We start from the raw sequence: 19,166 nt of genomic DNA on the forward strand, positions 1-19,166 counted from the left end.
GGCTACTCCTTTGGTTGCCAAGACACAGCTCCCTCTGCCGAGAAGTGAGCCATGAACTTCTCCCTCACCAGGACAGCCTCTCTGGAGGAGTTGTTTGCTGCCACACGACCCAGGCCTTGCAACGGCTCCACCACAGCAGGCGCCACACCTCCCACAGCAGGTGACAGGCGATGATATCGCTGGAATCTGCCGTCATCCAGGCGCAGCTCCTGTAGCAAATGGTGAAACTCACCAAACTGATCACGCGTCTCGAGGACCTGATGGACCCAGGTACGGCGAGGACGTCTCTTACGCCGCTGCTCTGCTCTCCACAGTAAATAAAGAAGGGAGACTCTCTCTTCAAGCGCTAGCTCGACAGCTGCCATCTTTCAAAGATACCGGTCTAGCACAACTTCCTCCCACATCCCTCCCACATCCCTCCCACATCCCTCCCACATTTCCGGTTCACGCGCGTGAAAATATGATATTTTGGGGCGCGAGCGATTTTTCTTGGACACGCGTAGAGGTCGCGAATGTGCAGGCGTCAAGTTAGGGGCGTTTTGGCGTTTTTTCACGCGCCCATCGCGTTCGGTGTGAACACACGGTGAGAGGGTGCTTTTTTTTTTTAGTCAACAGGAAATGACGTATTTGTTGTCACGTGGTATCGGGCGTGTGTGCTGGAAAAACGGGTCCCCGGTGATCGTGCCCCGGTAATCGTCGCGACTTACCCCGGCAAGATGCACTTATTTCGGCCTAGAGGAGGAGCATTTGCCGCCTGGAGACCATTTTCTGGTCCTGAAAAAAAATAATAAAAGGCGATCGAAATGAATGTTGGTGCCAATCTTTAGTCCATCTAAAGGCCTAATTATAATAACAATTGAATATTACCTCAAATGTTTTTTTTGGAAAATATTCAAGTTTTATGTTTTTTGGGGCAAAAAAAGCAGTGCGCTCATGTGACGAAACCGGGATATAAAGAGTTAAAATCCGCGAAATGTAATTAAAACTTAACATGAATATTTCAAGGAGAAGTAGGTCTAAAAGATTGGCTAATTTAAAGTGGAATAAAATATTAATATATAAATTTTTTATAGCACTTTTTTGGGCGTGGTCGATTTGTGGCTCTAAGCCCAATAGTGTATGCATTTTTCTAGGACCCTGAGAAACACTTAAAGAGGAATTTCTACAACACATTTTTCCACTGAGGACCAATCTCGTCGCACCTGATTGGCTCAGCAGTTCTTGGTTGATCGAGTCCTGAACCAGCTCCACTTTTAACCTGTACACACCTAAATGCATATCTGTGATAATGTGATATGTCTCACCGCTGAAACCACCACTAATACAGGAGCACGCGTAGGAGTCCTGTCACACCCCCAAACTCAAGGTGGTGAAAGAGAATTATTTAAAAAAGCCACGTGTGTGGGATTACTTTAGTTTTTGAGCAGGTGAAACTCAGGCCTTGGTTTCCAGCCTCAAGTTGGAGTGCAGTTGACATATGCAGTGTAATGATTGGGGTGTCCGATCTTTAATATGTTAAAAAAAGTAGCTTTATAATCTATCCTGGACTCAGAACTGTGCAAAGATGGGACTGGAGTCATCCACACTGGTGTTCAGGTCTCATCTTCTCATATCTGAGTCTTCGTCAGCATCTCAGTAAAACTGTCCACTCGACGCACAAACCAAAGCACCTGTCCAGTTACCGGAGCCTAGGTGTCTCTTCATTGTTCCTGTTTAAACAGGTTCCACATATAACATTTGGTGCCACTAAAGACCAGGATGAAGGACGTCACTCTTCTACACATCCAGCTGACCAATGTCAGCCAGGGCACAGTGTTTATGCTGCAGCATCCTGCATGGGCATGGTAGGGCAGGGAGGCCAAAGCCTTAGTGGCAAATATAAATCGTTGCACATTCAGTGCCAGGTTTTGTACAAATGGACAAACTCTTCTTGGCCCTTGGAGGTTGGGTCTATGGGGTCCGAAACAGCAAAGGTTCTGTCCGGTTCAAAGCTACTCTGCGTCTTTGTTGGAGCTGCTGCTCCTCCTGAGCATCCACAAGCAAAATCCTCAATTATTAGGTCCGCCTACTAAAGCTCGGATATTCCTGTGATGAGGTTGTTGTGAAGTAACTCAAGAGACGTGTTCCTGACATTTAAACTACATTTTTATTAATGAAGAAGCAGAAAAAGCTTCCCATAACCTGCTGCAGTAGCCTCGATGTGAATCAGCGTCTTACACATCGAGGCAGTGACTCTGCCTCGATGTGTAGATATGATATAAAGACTGTGAGAAATGATGTTGAACGTATTCTGGAAACAAGTTCAGAGTTTTAACCTTGATGCTGTAACATTTTAAAACTTGTTTTATTAGTTTGAATCTTTTAACTTTATGCATCAAGCAAACATTTAATTATCTGCAACATTCTCTGACTGGAAGAAATTAGTTTAACATTTAACCCTATTTTCTGCACATTCCAGCACATAAAATAAAATATTTTTTGTGTTTACACTCAGTCTTTCAAATAGATGCAAGTAAAACACAGCAGAAAATAAAGAAAGTCAAAGACTCAGCGGTCCTGTTGCTCTGTTTTCACCTGTAAAGCAGGAGTGAGGTAGGAGAGCAGGCAGTAGTCTGCTCTGTGTTTCGCTCTGGTCCTTGAAGGTTTTTCCAGCTTGTGGCAGCACTACACCAGCTTCTTACTACATTCTCACTTCTGTTTCGTCTCTTTTGACTTTGACTCTACATTTTTAGTTGATCCTGAGTGCTCACTTACTTTCTTATTGCGGTTTTCAGCTACACGCAACTTGTGAGAAAGACGCTGGTTGCCATTTTCACTTTGTTTGTATGAGTCACCATGAAGGTATCAGTCTGCTGCTTCGCTACGAGCTGCTCTCCCCCCTGAACGGTGCAGACTTCCTTTGTTCTTCCTTAGTCTGGGGAAGCTCTTGTTGCGCCTGATCATTGCTGACTTCCATACTTTCACTTTCACTTTATTGCTAAAGCACAGCTGACCAACATGCTGTACAAAACAATAGAAAAGAATTAAACAATAAACCGGCTATAAGTTAATACATAGGAGCTAAAGAAACAAACAGTGCAGGTACATACAAAAGGTAAACGTTTAAGACGGATGACAAGTCACTGGGTTAAAAGCCAAGCTCAGACATTAGAAGAGGCAAGACCATTACGAGACTTAAAACAAATAAAGGAATTATAAATGGATTCAAACTTGAACGGGAAGCCAGTGAAGGGACACTGACACCGGGGTTAGGAGCTCTCATTTGCTTTTACTGGCTACACATTGTGCAGCAGTGTTTTGTAGCAGCTGTAGACGTGAGAGGGAGGCCGGGCTCATTCCACTCAAAGCACAAATACAATAATCCAGGCGAGAGGTGATAAATGCGTGGATCAGTCTCAAGACTGTGGAGATGAGAACGTTATGGTCCACCGTGTTAAAAGCAGCTGTTAGATCTAAAAACACTGTTCCCTGAATCCACGGCTAAAAATAAGTCCTTAAAAAGCCTTAAAAGAGCAGATTCAGTGCTGTGGTGTGTTTTAAACCCAGACTGGGACACGTCCAAAATGTTAGACTTATCAGGATGCCCTTCAGCTGGGTGTAAACAGTTTGTTCCAAGTTGGAGATCGGCCTGTAGTTAGACAAAGTGGAAGGGTCAAAGGTCAGGTGTGTCGAACAAGGGTTGCATCACAGCATGTTTGAAACCTGGCCTCAGGTTTCACGTACCTGCGGTGCTCTCTGGTCTGCGCTGACTGCTCAGCTCCTCCTCGTAGTTGGTGACACTTTCTTCAAAGGTGCGTGAGAGGCACGCTCGTCAGCATCAGCACCCGCATCTATAAGCACTCAGAGGAACACATACGCACACATCCACCTGAGCAGCTGCTACAGCACCGCTCGCCCGCGGTGACGAGGGAGACACTCCTCCTCTGATGAGGAATTCAATTCAATTTTATTTACACAGCGCCAAATCACAACAACAGTCTCCTCAAGGTGCTTTATATTGTACAGTACATCCTACAATTATACATACAGAGAAAAACCCAACAATCATATGACCCCCTATGAGCAGCACTTTGGCGACAGTGGGAAGGAAAAAATCCCTTCTAACAGGAAGAAACCTCCGACAGAACCAGGCTCAGGGAGGGGCGGGGCCATCTACTGTGATTGGTTGGGGTGAGAGAAGGAAGACAGGATAAAGACATGCTGTGGAAGAGAGACAGAGGTTAATAACAGATATGATTCAGTGCAGAGACAATTTCAACCCTTAGAATGAAATTCTTCACTGCTGGTTGTTTTTATGTCGCCTGTATTGAACAACATGGTCGGAACACACAGTTAATTTTAGTTAGTTTTGTGAACACTTGTTAGGTTTTGTATTGTTGATTGTCATTTATGCTTAGAAATATCTACTTATATAGAGTTTTATAATTAGTTTTAGATTGGTAGAGGTTTGATCCTTGATAGTCTGCAAACTTTGTGTGTATTCCAGAGCACTCTGGGAGCATGGGAGAGGTCGTACCTTGTCTCATTGTTTTATGGTAGGATAAATGCTAAAAGGCATTTTAGTCCAAGTGCCTTTTGTTTAGATGAACTGCTGGACTTCCAGACCAGCAGGTTTAGGGAAGTCATTTATGGGGACACACACACACACACACACACACACACACAGGCAAGGTACTCTTTGTTTGTATGTAGACGTCATATGTTAATGCACCTATGCATATTCATGTAACCTCAATAAAAGAGCAGTGTTACGGGGGAGCGGACGAGAGCAACTGGGGTCAAGCGAAGGAACGGCGTTTGTCCGGTTCTCTCCTGTGCACGAGAAACATGAAGAACTTTGCCTACTTCGTGTCTTGCTTGCTGTGTAATTATATTGTCTTCAACGTTCCAGCGAATAGGTTCAAGCTACAAACCTATCAACACTCATAACAGTTTTACTTAGTTTTCCTTTTTTCGCAAAGTCTCGTTTTTATTTCCGTTAACGAAAATGTTTTTTCACTTCTAGTTTTCGTTATTTCATTAGTTTTCGTTAACGATAATAACCTTGGTCGGAACACACTGGGGTAAAATAAGACGCATACATTTTCAACTTTTTCATATATTTCTGAGGTTTTTTTTTAAATAAATTTGGCCTTTTCTCTTCACTGACCTTCAATTTCTTCTTATAGATTTATTAGAAAATTGTGAAAAAAAACTGTTTTTGTGAAATTTTACTCTCCTCATCCAGGCTCAAACTTTTTTCTTTGTTTTTTTCAGTGGCCTCACCTTAAAAAGCCTGTTGTGTCTGACTCACAAAGCTGAGGCTCGTTAAAGGCTGTAAGTTTTCTCTCGTTTGGAGAGTTTCCATTTAGACACTCCCCCTCTCTCTCTGTCTGTCTCAGTCAGTTTGTGTCTCTCGTCCAGGATGAATGTGTTGCTCTCCGTCTCTCTCTGGCTTGCTCTGATCATGTCGTCCTGTTGTGGTGAGTGACCTATGACCTTTGACACATCTGTGTTATAAATATTCAGGCTAAACCTACTTTTGCACTCAAAGGTCTGATATTGATCGAAAGATCCATGAAAGTTTTGTGTGTTTCATTCTTTCAGTTACAGGTTGAAGAGTCACTGAGTTTTTTGTTTGTCTGATAGACTAAAAATTACTAAACAAAACTGTAATCGATGACATGTCTTTATAAACTGCTTCTTTATAAACTGGCCTTTGAACTGAAAGCAGAAGCGACCACGAGACTCACGGTTGTTGACGTCTTTCTCTAAAAACCCGGTCATTTCAAAGGACTCAGCTACTTTACTTGTCATGTTGTGTTTGTGGGTTTTAGACTAGTTTAGGACATCGTCCTGGAAATACTCGAGTAGCATAAAATATAATCCTGTTCACATGTTTGTGATTTTATTGTTTCATCAGAAAGCTGGGAGACAAAACAACGTCATTGTAGCAGGCTCGTTAGGAAAAGGATCCAATGCTTCTGTAATATCCACAAACTGAAGTTTTTCCATGTTTTACAAAAATCTGTTAGAATAAAATCTGAGGTTCACTGTAACTTGTGCTTAAAATATATTGGAATATAAAATTATAGATACAAACAAGCACAATGCAGGCGTCAGTTTAAAACTAGGAACAAACTAAAGACAGCATAATGTGTCTGCCTGAAAACAAAAATGTTGCTGCAGATATGACTGCAGTCACGCCTCAGACACTTTGCATTGCATTGTGGGTGTGTGATGTGGACGTGGGTTTACCTTTAGATGTGAAGAAGACAGGAAATGAGGCTAAACTGTAGCTCTGTGGGTATAACATGCAGACACTGTGAAATAATCTGGCCTAGTTATACAGTGCATCTGGAAAGAACAGCACATCACAGACCGGCCTGTGAATGTTGCTCAGAACATGTGCACAGATGCTCACCATCCAACCTGATGGAGCCTGGCAGAACGTCTGCCCAAACTTCTCTGTGTCGGAGTTTAAGGTGAAAATGAATTTGATCTATTATGGAATAAGACTGTAACAATACACATGAATATGTAATGCAGCAGGTAAAGACGGTGTTGAACTTGTCTTCTATTTGCTCAGTAAATATATTTCTAAAGGCGCTACTGGTTGGTAACAACCCATCCAATCCACTCAAGCGAGATCGTGGATTTCATCTGGTGTTACTCACTGTCAAGCATTTTCTGGCTTCTCTGCAGCTTAACTCCCCCATGAGGGAGAGCACTGAGAGGAAATGTTTTGAATTTCACTTCTTTATTTGTTGGCACGAGCCCAAAAGCTACAAACATTATTCCCAGAAACTTGTGCATCCTTGTATTCACGCAGCAGGCTGTGTTGGGTGTTTTGGTCGTGAGCTGGCACAGAAACGTTTTAGGAAGTGGGGAGATGAACCTGGAGCATGAAGCAACTGCTGGGCTTCCAGTAAAGTTAGCAACAAATAAGCCAAGGTCTTGACCAGGGTTAAAATTGTGCAAGAATAAGATTTTGAATAGTAAAAGTCCTCTATTGAAGATAAATATAACATATACACATCCATGGTGTGCCCTGTGTCTCACAACAGACCTCAGAATTATTTCCCTGCTTAAGAAAAAACACTTTACAGCATCTAACCAAGTGAAGAAGACTCAGTGGGATGTCACTGTCAAACCCTCATGGTACTCCTGAGCAAGAAGGCCGGAGTAGACTTCACCAGAAAACATCTAAAGCTGCACAAAGAACAAAATAACAGAATAAATGAAACCGAGGTTGACGTCTATCAGAAGGAGAAACAGCTCTGAAGCACATGGGCTCTCTAATATGATGGAGACAATATTACTGCAGGGCTGCCAGTGGCTCGGGGTCACTGGTGTTTATTACTTCAACCAGGGAGGTTCTGGTTTTGGTAGCATTTGCATGCATTTGTCATTCTTCTAGTGTGTTGTCTGTGAAACGCCAAGACTGACATGATGAATTCATTAAATACATAATTAAATAATTAATTAAATGTGTCATGCATATTTATTTAATTATTTCCAATTTTAATTAATTATTTATTTATTTCACATTTTATTTCTTTATTTCACATTTTAATTAATTATTTCTTTATTTCACATTTTAATTAATTATTTCTTTATTTCACATTTTAATTAATTATTTCTTTATTTCCAATTTTAATTAATTATTTATTTATTTCACATTTTATTTCTTTATTTCACATTTTAATTAATTATTTCTTTATTTCACATTTTAATTAATTATTTCTTTATTTCACATTTTAATTAATTATTTCTTTATTTCACATTTTAATTAATTATTTATTTATTTCACATTTTATTTCTTTATTTCACATTTTAATTAATTATTTATTTATTTCACATTTTATTTATTTATTTCACATTTTAATTAATTATTTCTTTATTTCACATTTTAATTAATTATTTCTTTATTTCACATTTTATTTCTTTATTTCACATTTTAATTAATTATTTCTTTATTTCACATTTTATTTCTTTATTTCACATTTTAATTAATTATTTCTTTATTTCACATTTTAATTAATTATTTCTTTATTTCACATTTTATTTCTTTATTTCACATTTTAATTAATTATTTAATGGTGTATTTCATTGATTCATTATGTCAGTCTTGGCGTTCCATAGCTGTTATGTTGATGATCCATTCAAACTCTGCTCACAAAGTCTTCAAGGTCAACTTTATGATTTTATGTATGGAAAATTGACAAAATGCCCAATAGTGTGGGTGCATCATCAACATGTAGGAAGTACCATATAAAGATTTAGTCACCTTTGACCTCTGACCTCTTCTTCAAGGCCAAAACAATAATAATAATACTGAGGGAAATATACATTTCCTCAGGGGTTCAATATTACATCATGTATATTCTCATATTTATAATTATATATTACATAGAGCTATTTAAACTTGCTTCTTTTTCTGTTTGTATTGACAACATACAGACATGTTGGAAATTTATAGATACACATTCTGTATATCGTGTCCCTTTGGACCTCTGACCTCTTCTTCAAGGTCAAAATGAGGTCAAAGTTTTTTAAAATGTCTTTAAAAGTACGATTAAAATTCTGCTACCTTTGCTTGCGTGGCCAAGATTTAGGACATGATACTGAATACAAACAAAGATAACAATTTGTGAAATACAGTACTCCCCTCAAAGCAGATACGGCCCAGAGCCGGCGCGTGCAGATGAACTGTGACGTGTACGGAGCGAGGGATCGGACAGACCTTCATGGTGCAAACGCGTAACGATCCAAAGACACTGAAGAGTTTCTCAAAGCAAAGGAGTTGATTTTCTTCAACATGGGAGGGAGCGCGCTGTGGTCAGCTGCAGTAAAAGCACAGCATTTGGTAAAAACCATGAAAACGCTCGTGATTCCTAAACAGCTCAAACATCTCCATGAAAGCTGAATGGATTGTTTTAAAGTCTTTTAAAGTTTAGCACAGCCGCTGTTAGCAAGAGGAAAACGGCCTCCTTTAAATCCCAGCTGCTCACATGTTGTTGATGTTTGCGCTTCATTTTCCTCCACAGGACACGAGACGGAAGAGCTGACCACCGATCACACAGTCACACAGCCGACAGACTACGACTACAACGACCACACCTTTGATTACTCCAGCTTCCCCGGTAACAGCAGAGACCCACGCAAACACACAAACTCTGTTTAGTAACTGAGACTTGATGGCACTACCATCAGCATCTGTGCTTTTCTGTGTCTTTGTGTTTTCAGAGGTACAGCTTATGATCCCAAACAAGGTGAGCGCTTTAAAAAAAAGGTTTTATGTCCATGTATGTTCAGACGCATTGTTAAAGGACAAATTCACAATATTTAACTCACATTTATATATATGCTGTATTCTGTTTATTAGTGTTTTCTGACATTTTGTGTTTATCCTGGTCGAGGGTTCAAATAATAAATTCTAGTGAGCCAAAAATTTGGGCTTCAGATATTTTTTTCTACTCTTTTCTCGATGACATCATAGAATAAGTCTAATGTGGCTGTGTTCTGTTTTCAGTGAGACACAAAAAGCAATAAAATCTTTATTATCCATAAATCATCCTTAAAGTAAATGTTAGTCAACATTATTAAACTTTAAGAGAAGTTGCTCCTTTTAACATTTTAAATATTAATTAAAATACATGTTGATAGTGAGTACTGATTACTTATTGTTGATTATGTTAATTCCACAGCTTTAAAGGTTCAGAGCTGATACGTTTAAATTTTAGTCTGGATAAAAATAATAAAGTTCATAAATGTGGATCCGTGTCAAACATCACATATCAAAGTAGCTGTTTTTGCTTCTGTGAACCATGTGACTTCTCTCAGGGCTCAGGGATTGGCCAGCTGAACCTGGTACTCCTGCTGGGATTGGTGATTCTTCACGCCTGGAATTGATTGGTGGGCGGAGCCAAGGACGAGCTATCATTTGATGATTTCTGAACTCACTTCCTGTTATGCATCTGCAACTTTCAGCTTCTTCTTTCACATCTCTGCACCTCGATTAACCGCAGCGGGGTTTCCTCCCGGAGGCCAGAGGAAGTCAAGCTTCCCCATTTTTTAAATTTAAGTTTCATTTTAATAAAAGCAGTTTTTTTTAAAGCAATAGATCCTGTATCACTCTCAACACTGGCATCATTAGTGTAGTCCAATCATCTTTATGCTCGCCTCCTTTGAGCCAATCAGCCTCCGCTCTGCACGGTTTAAATTTCAGTGCTCTTCCTTCATTCTCCCTCTCCGACTCTCCTTTCTAAAAACCCGCCTCCCTCCTCCCCACCCCGCTGAGTCACTCGAGCTCCGTCCAAGCCTCAGGGTTCACCTTCACCACCACCAGCGTCTGACTCTGATGGGCCACCAGCAGCCATCGGAGTCCAGTCACCAAATAGATTCATTAAAATAAATTTCTTTCTCAATAAATGATGTTCAATTCTTCTGAAATGTTCTCTCTTTATTGAAATAAAATACAAAACACGAGGTTGGTGTCACACGTTTGTGATGGCGTAAATAAATGTTTTAAGTCTGAAAGGGAGCCGGTGGAATTTATCACTTATTAAAGTTTATTAAGACGCACATGAAGAAGTACAAACAGGCTGTCTACAGCCTCATTAGCTGTAAGTATGTGCACATAATATAATAATGATAATAATAGTCCAGATGAGCAGAGTGGGAATCCTCTCTGTACATAATGTTTTTCCCCTCTGCTCATCCTGTGTTTTCTTCAAACAGTAGCAGCGTTTCCACTTATATCCTGTTGGCCAACAACGCCGGACGCCGTCATCGGCACCGTGGGCCTGATCAACCTGGTCCTTGATTATCTGCATCCTTGATTTCATGCACTTCCTGACTCAGCCCTCCACATTTATCCAGGTTTGCTGGCTCTAAGTGAACTCCGGCTTGTGCCCATAAAAGGTTAATATGTAATAAGCTCAAATTTCAACAGTACAAAATGCAGTGAGTAGTTGATCCTTACACATCAAACTAAGACAACAGTCTGCTTTGGTGATGGGAGGGTCATCGGCCGTCTTTTGCTCTAATCGGAAACTCTTTGAATCTCTGTGGATCTCCTCACTGAGATCCGCAGCAGACTTTGAGAGTATATAAATATGTGAAAGTGACAAATCTGTGTAACGTGTCCTACAGCATCACTGACCCCCGGTCCCGGCTTGTGACTGATGCTGTAAATAGCGAGCAGGTTAAGGTTTTTCACAGGAGTCAGGGGCAGAGCCAACAAACCGTGCACATCTCTTCTTCACAGCAAGTGTTTGTGCAGCATGTGGCAGACACTTCAACAAGTTCGAAGAAGCTGCACATCTTACCTTTGATGTAAGAGTGTTACAACAAAAGGAGCAGTCCGGCGGTTCCCTCGCGCCTTCCTGTTCATGAGGTCATCTTTCACACACTTTAAAGAGTCACTTTGACTCACGAGCAGATAAACCAACACAGAAAGTCAGACAACGTTTTAGTTTTGACAGTAACATCAGAAACAGAAAGCCCCGAGCTTTAAATTTAAAAGAAAATTATAACACTAATAATAAAATGAATCTTTCTTTGCCCATGTGACAGATCTACACTTCATTAAATGTTGCAGTTTTTTAGTTTTGCTATCAGATAAATACATTCAAATCTAGTCGGCTCAGCCCTCACAGACGAGTTTACGGTGAGTAACAGCAGCTTAGTTCCAGTGAGCACAAGAACCGAGTGAAGTTTTACTAAGTTAAATGGAAAATTAAATATCCATCCATCCATCTTCATCCGCTTTATCTCCGGCTCCCTTCTCCCATCAGTCGCGAACAAGACCCCGAGATACTTGAACTCCTCCACTTGGGGCAGGAACTCATCCCCGACCCGGAGTGGGCACTCCACCCTTTTCCGGCTGAGAACCAAAAATCTGAAGGAGAAATAAATCTGTGCTGAAGGAAAAAAAATGTCCATCCCGGTTTTCCCTCCAAGACACGAGCGATAAGCAGAGTTCTGTCCTTTCCTTCTAAGATTCCTAATTATTTAAAGTAACACTCAGGTATGCCATTCAGCGTGTTAGTACGAGCTCGGGAGCAGCTTGGGAGAACAAGAAAACAGAGACTGCTTTAGGTTGCCTTCCCAATCGACTCAAAGGTTTATTTAGTACATAACAGCTTATATAGAGGAAAAAAAGGTTCGTGTGTCAGCTTTCCCAGTTCAAACCGGTACAGACCAAATAAGGAAACGTCTTCCTGCCTTGTGAGCAAAGACGTATCCTGTGTGTAGTTTATCAGTTCAGCTACAATTTATGATCATCCCAGCAAAATACACTCCTAGACATAGAATACAGAGTTCTTTCAGTAGTGAATTCTGAAACAAACCACCTGGCCTTTAACGAGCCTTTTTCTAAGAGACAAAGAAAAAGGGAGGATGGGAGTAAGGAAGTGGTCTCGTCTCTGTGGTGTTTTCGACCTTGGGGTACCAGCCTGTGAGTCTTACACATTAATTCTTGGGTCAGAGAGAAAGAGAAAAACAACTATTAAATGGGCCTTATTGAGTAACTCTTTTCTGTATAATATCACAATAAAACAATATCCTGTAAATGCTACCGTGGTATCAAAATATCACAACATGTGCATTCACAGAAATACGAGCTGTTAACTGCTTATGGTAACTGAACAAACATGCAGACTTCTGTGTTTCTTGTACACAGGTCGTGCTGGTCTTGCACATAGCAACAGTTTAGCAACCACATGTCCTCTCTCCACTTAAAGTCAAGATACGTGTGAAAACCACCAAACCCTCTATGCACAGTGACAGTGCATCTACTTACACTACTTTCTCTGGTAGTCAGCAAGCGTATATGCAGGTATGAACACTCTTTGGCTGAAAGAAAAAAGAAAAGCAAAGAAAGAAAATGATTTTAAAGCAGAGTTTTTTCTAATTAATATTTAATTCATTGCTTATATTCCTTTCTTATACATTTTATCCTCATCTGCTGTTAGTTGCTGGTGTGGACTGCAGAAACACAGACGTTGGTGTGAGTTGAGTGACCATGAGGGAGATAGTCGGGACAACAAATGTGTGAAACAATATGACCTCCTCAGAGTATCAGTGAGCTTTCACTGGACAAACAACTGGAATCATGTCCTGCAGCTGCTGATGTTTTTGCTTCTGTCGTCTGCAGCTTTGTGCAACGCTGCTTCTGGGAGCATTTTTATTGGCTCTCTTCCACAGCATGTCTTGTTTGTATGTCTGTTCACAATAGTCTAGTATGAATGCCTGTTGGGTAGATTTTCATCTTTAGTAAAAGCTGTACGACTCATGAAAACACTTAAATTTATGCCTTTTTCACATAAGCAGCAGGGCAGATTGGGGTCCAATTCTGGCCCCCGAGCCTTATGTTTGATGTAACTGTCACATCTAGAAAGTGTTTGGCTCACCTAACGAGTCCGGGCTTGCTGATAACAGATAAACTCGTTTCGTGGGAAAATAAAGTTTTTGTTTAAAGTGTCAGAGGACTCAGATCTCATTCCCACGCTCTCTCTCTGCCAGTTTGTGTCTCTCGTCCAGGATGAACCCGTTACTGTCCGCCTGTCTCTGGCTGACTCTGAGCGTGTTAGTCTGCTGTGGTGAGTGAACTGCAACCAGAAGCTTAGATGTTATAAATTATAAATTAATGTTATAAATGTGTCTTTGTGAATAGGAGATTTTTAAAAAAAGTGTTTGTTCTTTGTTTGCACAGTCATCCGTCGCTGTAACGCGGTCTCGCGGATTTTTTTTGTGTGTGTGCGCGTGCAACTTTCCATGTTTAGGCTATTTTTTTGTTTTTGTTTTTTTGTTCTTTTTTTTTAAACCCCGCATTGTGTTCTGCGTCCTGATTGGCTGCGGACCGTTATAAATAATCGTGCCGTGTCTCCTGTGCAGTACAGAATGCGTTCAGCTTGTCAAATTTACATAAATCTTCCCTCGCTGGCAGCGTGACTCTGAAGTGCTGCACTGTATGTTTGTAAGTTTTCTCCACCAAACACAACAATGTCGATGAAACGTTTTGCAGCGTCAGAGGCTCCTGCGGGTGACTTTGATTCTATAACACTGGACTTATTTGTTTCTACGAAGGTTTGAACTTTGAGAGTTTAAACAAGAGAGAAAAGTGTGTAAATGTTCATGCCTGTCTGAGAAAAGTGTATAAAGTGTGTGGTTTGGGGGGGTTACAGTCTTAAAACGTCTATAACAATTGGAAAAAAATTAAGTTGGCTGCTTCGCGGATTTCGCTGGTTATTAATGGGATGTCCTGATGTGGCGCACAGGTCACGGCCTCGCCTTCAAACCGAAAGCAAAACTGACAGCCTTTTTTTTTCTGACCAATTAGCTCCAAACATCCAAAGACTTCAGACTGTTCAGATGACCTTTATTTTCCAAAGCTGTTAAAAAGCTTCATATTAATTAAATAAAATATTAATCCAGGGTAATACTATATTTAATAATATTTATTACATATACAGAATGAATTATAATTGGGTTGTTTTATAAAGGGTGTGTATGTGTATGTCAGCCAACTTCTGTCAGCTTACGTGCTTTTTATTTTGTTTCTGCTGAATTTTTATCACAGAAAACAGTGAAAAAGAAGACTGGGACCATTATGACCTCACAGAGTTTAACTGGACCGACTATACTGACTTCAACTTGATGGATTACAATGACTTCAACTTGACCGACCCTGTCGACTTCAACTTGACGGACCTTGACTACAGCTATGACTATATCGAATTCAGCACTGACCTTGTCCACACTTCTTTTAAAGGTAACAGCAGCGCACCAACACAGCACAGACACTTTGTCTATTATTGGTACTTTGGTACTGATGCCAGTATCTGTGCTTTCTCCTGTCTTTTAGAGGATGAGTCCAATTTCAGGAACAAGGTGAGAAATCCTGTTTTGTTGGGTTTTTTTTTAGACGTGTCAGTAAAGGACAGATTTATAGTTTTAACTTAAAACAAGAAAATATTTATTTATTGATTCTGCTTTTCTGTATTTTCCGTCACATACTGTCTGTCACTCTAACACAGCCACAGTTTCAAAGACAGTGTTTGCAAAACAAATCCAGATCTCACATGATGGCATCATGAGTCACAAAAGAAGCTGCTAGCATACAACATTTCACCTTTTTTGTGCCAGATAAACATGCATGTATGTGTGTCTGTGTCGTTCACTCTCTCAGGCCTCAGGGATTGGTCAGCTGAAGCTCGTGTTCCTGCTGGGATTGGCTGTCCTTCAGATGTGGAATTGACAAAGATCATGGTGACGATAACACGGTCATCAATGATTCGTTTTAGTTAAAATTACATTACAACATAATGTCACGTTATGCTGTAATGACATAGGACCGAAAATGGAACAAAAACCAACATCGTCCACTTATTGGCTAAAACTGTAATAAAATATCTGCGGACAAAAAAAACAAACCAACAAAACTTTTTTGACAACATTTGATTCATGGAGTCATTGTTTGCAGTTCCTCTATCCGGTCGTTAAGTCTGACGTCACTAGCCGTGTCTGCGCCTAAACTCCGCTGCAGGTCCATATATCAAACGATCACTGTGGCATTACTGAGAGTTAAAAACTGTCTAAAGTCTTTCATCTTTAATAAAATGATCAGCGTTCTGCTCTACCAGGTGTAACAATTGAGTTTAACATCCAGGCATCCATGAAAACGGCCATTTAACAGAGTTAGAAGTTAGCAGGGAGTTAGCTCGCTAGCTTCTATCTAAATACAATATAGCATGTCCTGACTGCGGGGTTTTGGAAACAAATTAAAACGTACAGCTCTGTTATCACTTCCAACATAAATGAAGACAGAAAACTAAACAGCAGTGACGTTTGTAGGGTTACTGAAGTTGGGCTAGCTGGTATATAATGATGTGCTACGTGACCGCTAGCGACACAGCTATGTTAGCATAATATAAACAAGCTAACTTTTTTTCCACTCGATAAAAGTTAACGTGAGTGTTCTGGGTGGTCAGGAACAAATGTAATCGCATGGCAGGATGCTGTAAAAGGACCAAACTTCAGCCAGGAGAACAACTGAGATAATCCATCCACAATACGAGGTTAGTCATTCATATACTGCTGCATGGGCTGGGCTGTAGTTACATCCTAAGGTTTTAAAAACTGAGCTTAAATAAATGATTAGCGGTAATAAAAGCCGAGGGAGGTCAACAGGGATCACTGACTGTTTCAGGAGCTTTTTGAGATCAAATAGAAGAAAATACATAACATTAAACATGTTAACAACACAAAAGCCATAAACGCAGACTACTTTAGGCCCGGAAGTAGGATCCGTCGCGTCATCACTTAACGACCGGATAGGTCACTAGTGCATCTTTCTATGGTCACGTCTTCTTTCATCTTATTATGAAAGCTGAGTTCTTCTCAGGTTCAGTCTCGTATATTTGTGTTTTAGATTTTTAACTAAATGAGAAATTTAGTTATAAAAGAATGTTTGAATAAAAACGCACACTGATAAAAATATTTGCTGTGACTTTTTAATGATTACTTCATGCAGCTAATTTTAATTAGCTTTGGTCCTTCACAGAAACTCTTTAATAAAATATTTGATTTATTCATTACAATCTGTGCAATCTTCTATTTAGGTAGTGCTATTTATTACCCATATTTACTTCTTTACAAGGAAAATATACATCTTTCAATACAAAACTATCATAATTTAAATTTTAATCATTGAATCATTGAATCATTGCCTCTGAAATGCCTCAATGCATTTGTGTAAGTCATTTAAAGCGCAGCAATGTGAAAGACTTGAATAGTGACAAACAAAGGTGTACATAGTTATTAATCTGAATGATGTTTAAGCGTTCACATTATTGTTATCCTGCTTCACGTTTTTGTCAAGTTATTCGGCGCTTCTGTACAGCAGGAGTTTTTAGGGATGATGTAACTCAACAGGTTACAGAGGCAGGATGATAATCAAAATCTTAGCATACTGTACGTAAAAGGTCAAATGAGTGCATTCATGAGGCTAAGTGCTCCTTCTTTGATTGTAATCATGTCTGTGCCACTTTGTATCTGTGGGTTTGTGATGTTGTTACGTTCCCGTAAAAGGGTCCAGGCGATGAGGGGGGGAAGTAACAAAAAGTGTCCGGGTCAGAAAAAGGAGTCAAGGAGGCAAAAAGGTTAAATTAAATAGTTTTATTAAAGTAGCTCAACTAAAAGAGACGGACAAGCTGCTATCACCATTTAAGGAAAACAAACACAACTCAAGCGGTGGTCAATAAAGTAAAAAGTAAGTCAAAAAGAGAGCAGCTCACTAGCTGCAACCACACAACCACACAGCTCACTAGCTGCAACCACACAACTCACTAACTGCAACCACACAACCACACAGCTCACTAGCTGCAACCACACAAACACACAGCTCACTAGCTGCAACCACACTAATGGCACGCTGGCTCAGAGCTCACCTTTCCCTGGGATTAAATACTTTTAATTACTGACGAGAGTCAGCTGCACAAAAGAAAGGTGGCAGCTAAGGCAGAAGAGATGGTCGGACACGCCCACACAGACAACTTCAGGAGGCCGCTCTGCCAGGGCCGTAACAATGTTCACATCAGTTTGAATTTCGAGCACAGATGGTGTCTAAACGTCTAGCTTTGTGGGTATAAAACACAGATAAAGTACTGACACTGTAAACTCTGCAGCTTTTACATCCCCACCCCCTATTTTTTTTGTGTGTGTGTGTTTGTCAAACTTAATAATATTTAATAAATATTTCAGATCATCAAAGAAATTTAAATATTAACAAAGAAAACAGAAAATGCAGTTTATAAAAGAGGCAGTTTATTATTCAGGGGGAAAAAAATAATCAAAATCCAAACAGTCAATCTTCCCAAAAAAGAGTACTCCGAACTGAGGGGATTGCACTACCAGAAGGAAACATTGCAGACACTGAGGACGCCTACGAGTACCTGGGAATCCCACAGGAAAATAGGAACCATGAACAGGCTGCTAGGAAAGCTGCAACCACCAAGTACCTACAGAGGGTCAGGCAAGTCCTGAGGAGTCAGCTGAACGGTAAGAACAAGATCTATCAACACTTATGACCTGCCAGTCATCAGATACAGTCACAGAGTACTAGATTTATCAGAAACCTCACTGGAGTATCCTAGAACTAGGCTCAGGGAGGGGAACTAGTTTTTCAGCGTCACTCTGAGACAGGATATTTCTAACTTTAGAGATGTTGCACAAATGGAAGAAAGCAGTCTTACATATTTGTTTAATATGTGCGTTGAAGGACATGTCCTGGTCAAAAATGACTCCAAGGTTCCTCACAGTGTTACTGGAGGCCAAGGTAATGCCATCCAGAGTAAGAATCTGGTTAGATATCATATTTCTAAGCTTTTCAGGGCCGAGTACAATAACCTCAGTTTTATCTGAATTAAGAAGCAGAACGTTAGCGGCCATCCAGGTCTTTATGTCTTTAAGACATTCCTGCAGTGTAACTCATTGGTGTGTGTTATCTGGCTTCATGGACAGATAGAGCTGGGTGTCATCTGCATAGCAGTGTAAATGTATGCTATGTCTTCTAATGATACTGCCTAAGGGAAGCATGTATAATGTAAACAGAATTGGTCCTAGCACTGAACCCTGTGGAACTCCATAATTAACCTCAGTGTGTGAAGAGGACTCTCCATTTACATGCACAAACTGGAGTCTATTAGATAGCTATGACACAAACCACTGCAGTGCAGTACCTGTAATACCTACAGCATGTTCTAATCGCTCTAATAGGATATTATGGTCGACAGTATCGAACGCTGCACTGAGGTCTAGCAGGACAAGCACAGAGATGAGTCCACTGTCAGAGGCCATAAGAAGATCATTTGTAACCTTCACTAAAGCTGTTTCTGTGCTGTGATGAGCTCTGAAACCTGACTGAAACTCTTCCAATAAACCATTCCTCTGCAGATGATCTGTTAGCTGTTTGACAACTACTCTTTCAAGGATGTTTGATATGAAAGGAAGGTTGGAGATTGGCCTATAATTGACCATAAGGAACAAGTAGAAGTCAGCTCTACTATGTTTTAGTACAACGCGTTCTTCAGGCATTAGACTCATCAGCAAAATGAAAGCGGGATTTTAAAGCCACAGCAAGACTTTTACCATCTTGAGGCTTTTAAGCGGGCGACTTTCAT

General features: G+C 40.3%; 1 protein-coding gene and 1 long non-coding RNA gene across 2 annotated transcripts; both read left to right on the top strand.

Annotated features, from left to right (window-relative positions):
- Positions 1-5,256: 5,256 nt before the first annotated feature.
- LOC145431991 (uncharacterized) lies at positions 5,257-10,434 on the top strand. Its single transcript, XR_013912329.1, has 4 exons — positions 5,257-5,462; positions 9,030-9,125; positions 9,229-9,254; positions 9,826-10,434. It is a non-coding gene; the product is annotated as an uncharacterized LOC145431991 (long non-coding RNA).
- Positions 10,435-13,403: 2,969 nt separating this feature from the next.
- Positions 13,404-16,485, top strand: LOC145431990 (uncharacterized). Its single transcript, XM_080308579.1, has 4 exons — positions 13,404-13,586; positions 14,567-14,758; positions 14,852-14,877; positions 15,176-16,485. Exons 1-4 carry the CDS (start codon positions 13,529-13,531, stop codon positions 15,242-15,244), a joined length of 345 nt encoding a protein of 114 aa, XP_080164705.1. The 5' UTR covers positions 13,404-13,528; the 3' UTR covers positions 15,245-16,485.
- The last annotated feature ends 2,681 nt before the right edge of the window (positions 16,486-19,166 follow it).

This window comes from Astatotilapia calliptera, chromosome 11 (assembly GCF_964374335.1).
Source record: "Astatotilapia calliptera chromosome 11, fAstCal68.1, whole genome shotgun sequence".
Lineage (NCBI taxonomy): Eukaryota > Metazoa > Chordata > Actinopteri > Cichliformes > Cichlidae > Astatotilapia > Astatotilapia calliptera.